This window comes from Chelonia mydas, chromosome 10 (assembly GCF_015237465.2).
Source record: "Chelonia mydas isolate rCheMyd1 chromosome 10, rCheMyd1.pri.v2, whole genome shotgun sequence".
Lineage (NCBI taxonomy): Eukaryota > Metazoa > Chordata > Testudines > Cheloniidae > Chelonia > Chelonia mydas.
Window position 1 is genome coordinate 53,665,516 of NC_051250.2, and position 12,249 is coordinate 53,677,764.

The 12,249-nt window shown below is 40.5% G+C and overlaps 1 protein-coding gene across 4 annotated transcripts in view; it reads left to right on the forward strand.

Annotated features, from left to right (window-relative positions):
- Positions 1–12,249, forward strand: part of OTUD7A (OTU deubiquitinase 7A) — a 246,605-nt gene that overhangs the window by 135,183 nt on the left and 99,173 nt on the right. Inside the window, exon 1 of one of the 4 annotated variants that reach the window (XM_043524041.1) lies at positions 10,568–10,896. The exons of the other annotated variants lie outside the window; for them this stretch is intronic. Coding sequence (XP_043379976.1) covers positions 10,890–10,896 — 7 coding nt within the window. The 5' untranslated portion in view covers positions 10,568–10,889. Of the gene's footprint in view, positions 1–10,567; positions 10,897–12,249 lie in introns of those variants that run through there. 4 annotated transcript variants of the gene reach the window in all.

Below are 12,249 nucleotides of genomic sequence, written 5' to 3' on the forward strand. Positions count from 1 at the left end.
AAACACAAAAACTTAGCCAGAGCAATAAAATTTTGTCTAGTTTTGACTCCAAATCCATAAACCAGTCCAAATTAGCTCAAACAGTTTGCAAACCTAGCTCGAGCTTGGATTTGTAATGAATCCTCCAGACAAGGTGAGTGCCTGTGGCTTTTATTTTATTTTTATTTTTAAACAAAACTTTTACACTCCTCTATACATAAAATTGCTATCTTGTTTTCTCTAGTTAACAAAAATCATTTGTTCTAAATATATTGCCAGGCTATATTGATTTTTAAACATTTATTGTAGGGCTGTCAAGTGATTACAAATTAATCATGATTAATCACACGATTAAAAAAATTAATCATGATTAATTGCGCTATTAATAATAGAATGCCATTTATTTAAATATTTTTAGATGTTTTCTACATTTTCAAATATTGATTTCAATGATAACACAGAATACAAAGTGTACAGTGCTCACTTAATATTTGGAATTCAAAATAAATATATGCACTGTAAAAAAAAATCTTATTTTTCAGTTCACCTAATATAAGTACTGTAGTTCAGTCTCTTTATCATGAAAGTTGAACTTAGAAATGTAGAATAATGTACAAAAAATAACTGCATTCAAAAATAAATGTAAAACTTTAGAGCCTACAAGTCCACTCAGTCTTATTTCTCGTTCAGCCAATCGCTCAGACAAACAAGTTTGTTTACATTTGCAGGAGATAGTGCTGCCCACTTCTTGTTCGCAATGTCACCTGAAAGTGAAAATAGGTGTTCGCATGGCACTGTTGTAGCCGGTGTCACAAGATATTTACATGCCAGATGTGCTAAAGATTCATATTTTCCTTCATGCTTCACGACCATTCCAGAGGACATTCATCCATGCTGATGACAGGTTCTGCTCGATAACAATCCAAAGCAGTGCGGACCCATGCATGTTCATTTTCATCTCTGAGTCAGATGCCACCAGCAAAAGGTTGATTTTCTTTTTTGGTGGTTCAGGTTCTATAGTTTCCGCATCAGAGTGTTGCTCTTTTAAGACTCCTGAAAGCATGCTCCACCCCTCATCCCTCTCAGATTTTGGAAAGCACTTCAGATTCTTAAACCTTGGGTTGAATTCTAGACCTATCTTTAGAAATCTCACGTTGGTACCTTCTTTGCAATTTGCCAAATGTGCAGCGAAAGTGTTCTTAAAATGGACATGTGCTGAGTCATCATCTGAGACTGCTATAACATGAAATATATGGCAGAATGTGGGTAAAATAGAGCCAGAGATATACAATTCTCCCCCAAGGAGTTCAGTAACAAATGTAATTAATGCATTATTTTTTTAAAGAGCATCATCAGCCTGAAAGCATATCCTCTGGAATGGTTGCCGAAGCATGAAGGGGCATACAAATGTTTAGCATATCTGGCATGTAAATATCTTGTGACACCGGCTATAACAGTGCCATGTGAACACCTGTTTTCACTTTAAGGTGAAATAGTGCTGCCCACTTCTTGTTCACAATCTCCTGTAAATGTAAACAAACTTGTTTGAGTGATTGGCTGAATGAGAAATAAGACTGAGTGGACTTGTAGGCTCTAAAGTTTTACATTGTTTTGGTTCTGAGTGCAGCTATGTAACAAAAAAAATCTACATTTGTAAGTAACACTTCCACAATAAAGAGTACTACAAGGGTACAAGGACTACAGTACTTGTACGAGGTGAATTGAAAAATACTGTTTCTTTTGTTTATCATTTTTAAGGTGCACATATTTGTAATAAAAAATACTAATATAAAGTGAGCACTGTACACTTTTTATTCTGTGTTGTAATTGAAATCAATATATTTGAAAATGTAGAAAAACATTCTCAAATATTTAATAAATTTCAATTGATATTCTGTGGTTTAACAATGTAATTAAAACAGTGATTAATCATGATTAACTCAAAAAAATGTACTGCATGCGTTAACTGCAATTAATCGACAACCCTAATTTATTGATTTATTGACAATTGATTTCCTAGTGTGTTTAACTGAGCTATATTCTGTTGCGCTCACGGATTTAATGATTGAACTATTTTAAAATCCGATTATAAAAGCACAGTAACAGTGCACATAATCTTCCAGTTGCTCTTAATCTATGGCTAGGCTATGAGCTAGGGGGGTGATTTTTTTTGTTCATGTGTACAAATCTAGCTCTCATTGAACTAGTGTGAGTACAAATAGCAGTGTAGCCGGCATAGCAGGGGTAGTGGCAATGGAGGCATGGCTGAGCTGTTCCAAGTACAAACCTTCCTGAAACCACTGGGTTTCCTTTACCCAAAAGGAAAGAGTGAGCCTGGCAATTACCAACCTGGGAATTTAACTCCTATTCCTAGGTACCTGTTACAACAAATATTAAGAGAAAAACAAATAAATAAACTTCCATGCTGGGTAACTGTCTTTCTGCCCCACAGGCTTTTATGCCCAGTACAGTATCAGGCAGTACTACAGATTTGTACTGTGCATGATCAGCCTTCATATTCAATGTATGGGATACCATTCTGAGAGCTAGAATTCTCAGTATGTAGATTTCACACTCTCTCTGTTATCCAGCTGGACACAGGGATCCCAGTGTCTCTCCCAGGATGAGATTAGGTGCTGTACCTCTTGAGGCCCCGCACAGAAGTCTCAGTCCAGTGGAGGAGTGGGTGGGCTTTAAAGTGGCTGTAAACCACCACCTGCACTCTCCCTGCTGCTTTGCAGGTTGAAGCAGCCACCGACACAATTTAGACAGCCCTGAAGACCCTATGGGCAACAATGCTACCTTGAATCCCTGTAGATCAATTTGCTTAGGCCCCACCCCAAAATGCCCCTCCCACTCTTATACTTCCCCCATGTTAGGCCCAGGGGGTCCTTGGTGTTGGAAGGCAGCCTTACAGGTACCTTCCTCAGTTCTTGTGCTGGGGCAGTTCTCCTCAAGATGGATATGTGGCTGTACACTGATCCAGTCCTTTTATCCAGCATAAAGCGGCCAGGGCAGGCATGAGGATCGTATCCCAGTTGTTGGGTGAGATGTGGGCGTGGGCTATTATTTGTTATTTGTATTGTGGTAGCACCTCAGAGGCATTGTACACACACATAGTAGAAATAGTAGCTGTGCCAAAGAACTTTCACCATCTGTATTTGGCCGGAGGGTAGCATCTCTCTCTCTCTCTCTCTGATGCAGACTTTGCTACCATGATCATTGCCTTCACTGGACTACAGCAGTGTGCCCCCATATAAGGCTATGCCTTCAATCCATTCAGAAGTCCAAGCTACCACAGAAAGTAGCACATTATAAAATGCTCTACGGTCATGATAACAGTGCTTTGGGATCTGCACTAACTGATTCTTGGCTCCTGGATGGAGTTTCAGCTATTGGATATGACATATAAGGCCCTAAATATCATTGAACATTCCCACCTGAGAGATTGTTTATTCCCGGCTGACCCAGCTGAGGTCCAACAAGGCCATAACATAAATGGACAGATGTCATCACAACACTGATTATTTTCCCCTATCTCCACTTTCTAGTAGGGACAGGACACAAACCCATATTTCCAGTGTGCTATAGGTAACTTGGAGAAGCCAAATTAACAGGTGAAAAGCTATTTTTCATGGCCTTTTATATCTTCACAGATTAATTCTTTGCTAGTTGTTTTTCCTTACAATTTGTTGATGTGTCAGCATTTGATTCAAAATACGACGTCACGTCTGTTGGCTGAAACCAAAGTAGGAGCATGATGGACCTTCCTTATGCTGGCTGCCATCATTTTAAAATGCTATTTGTATCTTTTAAAGTCTACTTTCCCCCTGTTCCTTGCAGCATGTACCCTTTATCACAGCTCACACCCTGGCATTTTCCACACATGATTGTTAAAATTCTGAGGGTAAGTCAAAATTTCTAGGCTCAATTTTGCTAATATGTTACTGCCATCTTACCACCTGATGGTGTTATCCTGACAGATACCATATGTTTGGTAGCCTCCATGCAGGTTGTTAGTTAGATAAGACCTTTGAGAATCAGCAGCATACAGGTACTGTTGCTGATTCAGTGACTCTCCTCCCTATGACCCGGTACTGAACTAGTTCCCCACCTACAGAAAGCCCCTGGCTATTCTCTGTTCTATCTCTAGGTTTAAGATCAGATTAGAAGTGATTCATTATCCTTGTTTCCTCTTCAGTAGAACGTGGGCTTTGCTATCTTGCACCATAGTCTCACTCTTCCTATTTTTAACTTCAATAATGCAACAATTAAAACTACTAATTAAATCTGCTGTTATTAGCAATTATGACAATTAAAGGACCACGTGGGGGGAAAAAAACTAGTTTAAAGTTTTATTCTGATTTTCTGTCTTCAGCATCCTTGCAGTCAAACACCTATTTACATTTTGTTTTTGCAATTAACATCCTGATTAGCTCAATGAACTTAAATAAGCATGTGATTACAAAACCAGGCTCTGACTTGAGCCATTTATTGTAAGTAATAAATAATCAAAGCACAAAATGGTCAACTCTCATATTCATGGTAAATTGTCGTGTGTAACTGTAAATGTTATAAAGTTACATGCCATCCTCCAGGGGTACCATTTCTTGGTTGGGTAGAGGAGGAATTCTGGTCCCCACCCTTCCGCAGGGACCTCAGGTCTCTCTCAGCAGGGGAGTCTTCCCTCTCTCTTACCCACACAGCTTGTGAGCTGGTGTCGCCAGGAGTTGCGTTCTCTACGGACTGCCCTGCACTCCGCTGGACAGGAACAGACTTCCAGGTCACAGCACCACTCACTGAAATGTGGCCCGGATGGGCAATTGGCCAAATTGCAGTGGCATTGCAACAATGCACCCAGAGGGATGCTCCAGATCACTCTAGCAGCAACCATGCTAATTTAGTATGGGATTACTAAATTGTAACTGCAATTGTACCTGTGTTTCCTCCTTATGGTCCAATAAAATAACCCATTTTAGGTTCTCATTTCCTTAATTATCACCTCTCTTGGGTGGAGACCTGTGTCTCTTTCCCTCCTGACTAGGGTATTTCCAGGCTGCACAGCTCTCTGCCTATGCTGTGAATTTCCCAGCAACACAGACTGCCTCAGTAGGTCTACTTTGCCTTCCTTCCTCAAAGGCTCTAAACAGCCTAGTTGTCACATTTAAGTTACCACACAGTTCTTTCTAAGCAAGCACGTTTGTTCTTAAGGTAAAAGCACTGCAGATAAAACATTAAAAATAATAAAAGAACCTATATGCATGATGATAAGGTTACCATAGATCTGCCAAACTCAACCAGTGGCTCAGGTGAACAGTCCATCAAACCCCACAAAGGGGTTTTCCTGTGGTTACAAATTCATAACTCTTATTGAGCATGTATCTTCAAGAATTTTCTTAATCTGCAACTTTCTGAACATACTGTGTTTTTTAATGTTCCTTGCTTTTTAACTTCCTAACAACTGCATGTCCACTTTTGGAATGGGACAATTTCTGTAACTGTATGAGATAGCTGAGACTGTGAGAAAAACCCCCATGCAAGTGATCATGAAAAATGAACACAAATTATGTTTTCTTTTTGGTTTCTGCATCCAGCAAACCAGAAACCTCCCATTCAGGATTTTACCCACCTCTGCAGTGATAGAAGCAGGTCCCCCCACCCCATCGTCCCCTCCACCCCGAATATGCCTGCATGCTTAAGCAATAATGGAGTGAGCTATTTCTGTACTGATTTCCCCAGCTGATCTGCATCTACATCCAAATCTGCAGCTCTTTCACTCTGCCCTGGCAATGTCTTAGGCTTAAAATACTGTACTCTTGTTTTCATTTTGATGGCTTGTTCTTCCTGCTACCTTTTTTTCTGTGTTTTTTATCTTAGAGGGTTTTCCCCCTCCTCCGCAATCAGTATAACCCCTGCCTGAATGCTGCATCAGACCACCCAGGGTGCTTTCATAATTGTTTTCAGTGGAAATCAAAGAGCAGCTTGCTTCCAACCCTGCCAAAATGCTTAGTCAGCAAACGAGCTGAACTATTAAAGAGGAAGCAGGTACAGTTAAGTACAGTTCTATGGGCTCTGCTACATCCAAGACACTTTCAAATGTTCCTTTTAAGTGTATGGGACTCGGAGGACCAATAGCACTTTCCATCTTTACATGTAATCTTGCTCTATCTATTTGTGGGGTAAAGGGAAAAAACATCATAAAGGAAGATCGTTGTACGAAACACAGAGTGTGTCAGCTTTCAGGAGTTCACTGAACATCTATCAAGCCTTGCTTTCCAAGAATCCTGGTATCCTGGAGAAAGCTTCAAAAACATCAGTTTCTTGGAACCTGGCTCAATGGTCAAAGCAATGCTCTTTTTTACATTCATGATTAAAAGACAAAACAGCAACAGGACAGTAATGGTATTGCTAAGCAAATAAGGCACCCAAACCTCTTTCTTGGCCGTACCAAAAAAAAAATTCAGATCCTAAATTGGGAAGTCTGATCACCTGCTATTTCAGCAAATTACAGAGAGTGAATGTGACAGCTGGCTGGCTCTACAACTAGCATCTGACTCCAGGGGAATGAGAACTGGATCCAACATTATTCATTGTGATGGTTCAGGAATCACATATACCGAGAGTGGGCCACTTTCTATCAATGGAAAAATACCCAGGAGACTGACTAGATAAAGTCATCTGTCTTCCCCCAAAAATCTAAATTATTTAATCAGCAAGTCTCAACACAGGGCTTTCCCTACCTCCACACTATCCTGTGGAAGCTGCCTACCAAATAATTCCCAAAGACAAGGGACTCATTGGGATAACAGAAGTATCTGAAAGCAGAATGTGGCCCTCCATATCTTTTTCTAACGTTAACAATATTATTTTAAATTACACTCATATCTGGAAAGGAATTTTTGAACTGTGGGAGCCCCTCTAGCTAATTTTCCTTTTCTCCATTTATATCCAAAATGTGTTCCTCCAGTCAGTTCCTCTGTTAACTTACATTTCTCCATATCATTACCCTTTCTTTGTTCAGGAATGTACTAACCCCAAGGAAATTGAGTATATTACCGTCATAGAAAGATAATCAAATGATGCCTAATTAGGGGACAACTCAGGCAAATTGGTACCTTGTTCATTCTGTATTATGGCAACAGAATTTTTCATGTAAAAAGCATTAAAAATCCTTGTACTTCCATGTGAGTCAACCTTTCAAAGAAGCTGAAACAAGGCAAGACTCCCCCAGCACATCCTACATAATATACTGTATCATTTCTTTGTGGCCAAAGAGGAACTATGTATTGAGTGAAGAACTCTGAGTGCAACCCCCCCTTATAAATTTAAAAACACTTTTTTATACATTTAACACCATTATAAATGCTGGGGGCAAAGCAGGGTTTGGGGTGGAGGCTGACAGTTCGCAACTCCCCCCCCCATAATAACCTCCCGACCCCCTTGTGGGGTCCTGACCCCCAATTTGAGAACCCCCGACATAGTTCCTCTCTGGCCAGAAAGAAATGACACAGTATATTAAGCCAACACCATAGACATCAATGCTCTCACTTGATAGGTTATCCTCTTCTGATGGTGCTTTTTGCTGTATAATTCTACAAATCATTGTTTCAAGTCCACATCATTCATACTCATTTTTCTCACTCTGAGCATCTTGATTGTTGGAGATACTAAACTGAGACCTATTTCTTGTAAATTTTTCTCAGAGCCTGACATTTGCTATTCTGAAGGGCTCGGCTCTTAAGTATACATTGTCTTATATAGAGATATAATTTTCAGTGACATAAATTTAATAGCCAGTGTCTTCTGGGATGGGAGGGAAGGAACATCCACTGGAGAATTTGCCATGTATGCACAGCCGAGTTATAATAGCAGAATCACTTATTAAAAAAAAGACTTAAATCCAGTCCAATGGATGAGGGGAAAATTGTAAGAGTGAGCCTCTAGTTTGGTAAATGCACAAAGATTATGAATTTACAGGTATGTGGAAAAAATGGGCATTGAATGATATTAGGCATTTATTTCCCACTTCCAGTCAGAAGAGAAATGAGTTATCTAGAACATTAGTCATAACTCTCCAATGAAAAAGTCATACTCCCTTCCCCCACAGCATGATTTTTATTTGACGAAAGAAGCTTACAACATTTGCATGATTTTATAGTATGAATTTGCACTGTCAACATTCTGTATTTATATAAGTGCTCTTAAATCTTTGACAATAATTGTAAATAAACACTTAAGGATGCCCAGAAGTTTCAGCTTGAATGACACCTGCTGAAGTGAAATGCATCATTACTTGTAGACATATTTTCATACATTATCACCAGGGAAACAAACAGGTTTGCAGATGACACTAAACTGGGAAGAGTGGTAGATACGCTGGAGGGTAGGGATAGGGTACAGAGGGACCTAGACAAATTGGAGGATTGGGCCAAAAGAAATCTGATGAGGTTCAACAAGGAAAAGTGCAGAGTCCGGCACTTAGGGCGGAAGAATCCCATGCACCGCTACAGACTAGGGACTGAACGGCTAGGCAGCAGTTCTGCAGAAAACGACCTAGGGGTTACAGTGGACAAGAAGCTGGATATGAGTCAACAGTGTGCCCTTGTTGCCAAGAAGGTTAACGGCATTTTGGGATGTATAAGTAGGGGCATTGCCAGCAGATTGAGGGACGTGATCGTTCCGCTCTATTCGACATTGGTGAGGCCTCATCTGGAGTACTGTGTCCAGTTTTGGGCCCCACACTACAAGAAGGTTGTGGAAAAATTGGAAAGCATCCAGCGGAGGGCAACAAAAATGATTAAGGGACTTGAACACATGACTTATGAGGAGAGGCTGAGGGAACTTATGAGAAGAGGCTGGGATTGTCTGCGGAAGAGAAGAATGAGGGGCGATTGGATAGCTGCTTTCAACTACCTGAAAGGGGGTTCCAAAGAGGATGGCTCTAAACTGTTCTCAGTGGTAGCAGATGACAGAACAAGGAGTAATGGTCTCAAGTTGCAGTGGGGGAGATTTAGGTTGGATATTAGGAAAAACTTTTTCACTAGGAGGGTGGTGAAACACTGGAATGCGTTATCTAGTGAGGTGGTGGAATCTCCTTCCTTGGAAGTTTTTAAGGTCAGGCTTGACAAAGCCCTGGCTGGGATGATTTAGTTGGGGATTGATCTGCTTTGAGCAGGGGGTTGGACTAGATGACCTCCTGAGGTCCCTTCCAACCCTGATATTCCATGATTCTATGAATGGCACTCTTCTACATATTAATAAACAAGTTTCTCTGGGTCTCCATTTTAGTCCTTATGTGGATGAGTCTTCTGTTTTTCAGAACCTTTCAAGTCCAGCTATTCTTTGCTGCTATTTCTTTTACTTGCTCTAGTTTACTTGAATTGACACATTATAAATCATCAAAGTCAAATTGAACTTTGTGAGATTTTTTAGCATTTTGTTTTCCACTAACTCATTGCTTCTATGTAGCTAATTAGAAGTTTACGACATGCAAGTACCATTGCTGCTGCTTTGTTTTCCAAATAGTAAGAGAATGGACTCTTGGGGGGCTGGCAAATTTAAGGGTTTACGTTTGAGGGAACTTAGGCTAACAGGAGACTATAGACTTCAGACAGCCAGACACACAAGATTTGTTGTTCTCCTATGCTGTTCAGAATTCGTTGAGTGCCATGTATAAATATTTTACATGATTTAATGTCCTATGTTCTAACAGCATTTTCATAATCTCTGTTTTATGCTATCAATTCTACAGTTGCTTTTTTAATGGATTTGTAGTTTTACCTCCATTGGATTCCACTGCTCTAATAAGCATAGTATGCGGTGTAATTGTAGTCGTGTCTGTCCCAGGGCGTTAGAGAGACAAAATGGGTGAAGTAAAATCAGCTTTACATATGAGGTTATAAAAATTAGACTGCAAGCACTTCAGTCAAGTCTTCATGTGTGTCTGTAAAATGATCCTGACTGGGGCATTTAAGCTTTGTCCTAATAATAATCATATCTTTTATTGGACCAACTTCTGTTGGTGAGACATACAAGCTTTCGAGCCACACAGAGCTCTTCTTGAAAACTTGTCTCTCTCACCAACAGAAGTTGGTCCAATAAAAGATATTACCTCATCCATCTTGTCAGTCTAATAAACATTTATTATTGTACTCCTCCTTCTTTAATATTTTGGTGATTTCTAGTCATGAGTTTCAAGTTAAACTGGATCTGACAAAAATATGAAATGCTAACACTAAAATGAATCTTCAGATATCCCTACATTATTGCTGCTATCATTATTATTATTAGGACAAAGCTCAAAGGCCCCAGTCAGGATCAGGGCCCTATTGTGCCAATTATTCTACAGGTCTACAAGAAGCCATAGTCCTTGTCTGAAGTGCTTACAGTCTAATTTTTATATAAAGGTGAAGTGCAAAGGGCAAACCAAAATCCTGGGATGGGGTGGACTAGCCCCAAAGGCTCCCTGCTGGAGGCCTCAGGACTCTGCCACACCCATCCGAGGAAAGGAACAGTGGAGAGGTCCTCCAAGCAGGCTAGAGTGGCTGCAGGGGAAGCAGCCAATATTAGCCCAGGAGGGCCATATAAAAGGAGCTGCAGAACAAAGCAGTGGTTGGTTGCTGCTTGGAGCTGGAGAAGAAAGGACTGTGGGCCCGGGTGGAAAAGTAGCAGGATTACAGACCGCTATATCAGCTGGCAGGGACCGGGGGAGCGAGAGGCTCCTGGCTGGCTGCTAGAACTGAGTCAAAGACAGTTTGCTAGCAGGGACTGGAGGAGCAATGAAGGAGTTCCTAGTTGGCTGTTGGGACTGAGCCCACGGAGGGCCACAGGAAGATGGTGGGAGGAAGTGCCTCTAAGGAGGAAGGCCTGGGGTTTCCGCCCCATACCAGGCTTGGACTGAGGCAGTGCTCATGAGAGGTGCGTGCCAACCCTGTTACATACCCTTTTTCCTTTTTTATAATATCTAAAAACAATGGCAGCCTCTTAAAAAAAAGGGGGGGGAGGGGGGGAGTTGCTTCTTTTTTATCTCAGAAAAATTAGTATTGTCTAGTCATATCTGCTTGTTTGGGTTAATTGCAGTCATACACATATAGATTGTGAGCTGTCTCATTCCTTAATTAAAGAGTTCAGTATGTTGAATCTTTAAGAAAGACTGTTCCCCCCTCTCCCCCCAGGGTGTTTATGCCCCTGAGTTATAATTAGGACAAAAACAAACAATTATAGTTTTAAACAATCAGAATAAAAATCACTTTGTCTTCATCAGATTTCACTTGTATGATATTTCTGATGTCACAATAGAGCAATTCTCCAGACATCTATTATTTTGGGAATAACAAGGTGGACCTGACCTGATTTCTAAACAACCATGGGAATTAAAAAAAACAAACAAACAAAGGAGATTAAATATAAAAATGAACTTTAAGACCTCCTTTATACAACATTCAGGTCACCTTTTAAAACCACACCTTCCATGATGGTGCACTATGAAGGGGGTACTATTTATAAAAAAAAAATAAATACAAAAACATGGAAATGCTTCAGGCTTAAGGGGGAAGCAAATATTTGATTGACCACAGCAGTTGGCAGCCTCTGAAGGAAGCTTTATTGTTGTTTTTCTGTGGTGGAAAAAAGATGGTGAAATTTAGAGCCTGGATCAGCAAAGTGCTGGCTTCAAAGGGTTGAAGGCACCTAACAACCTGCAGGATTCACTCAGCCCTTGTGCCCAACCTCTCCATAAGCAGGAAGGACTGCCTTTGCTTATAGTCACAATAAAAAGATAGCTCAGCATAAAATTATAAATATTAAATTAAAAGTTAAATATAAATGAGAGATCAGGTCATGCATGCCGTAGATTAAAGGGAAAGCTCATTTATGCTTGACATCTTGGCAAAATAGTTTTAAAAGCAGTGCATGGCTAGTGAACTTATGTATCCCTGCCAAGTTCCAGATCAGGATTAGTGTACATGCTATGTTCATGTCAGCTGGAGGAATCAGTGCAGTCTTCCTGAACTCGGCTCTTCTGAAAGACTTCCTAAATTTCATCTTCATGAACCAGTGCTTTGTTCTACAAGGGCCTGATCCAAAGCCCACTCAAGTTAGTGGAAGGACTCCCATTGACTTCAGTGGGCTTTGGATCAGGTCCTCAATGCCTGGATCAATAGATCTGTGTGAAGAATGGATCCTTCCCTTTTTTCTCATTCTCCATCCAATGTTGAATTCTTATAGCCCAGTAGCAGAGCATGGGAAGGATTTCTTTTCCTATCAGATAAT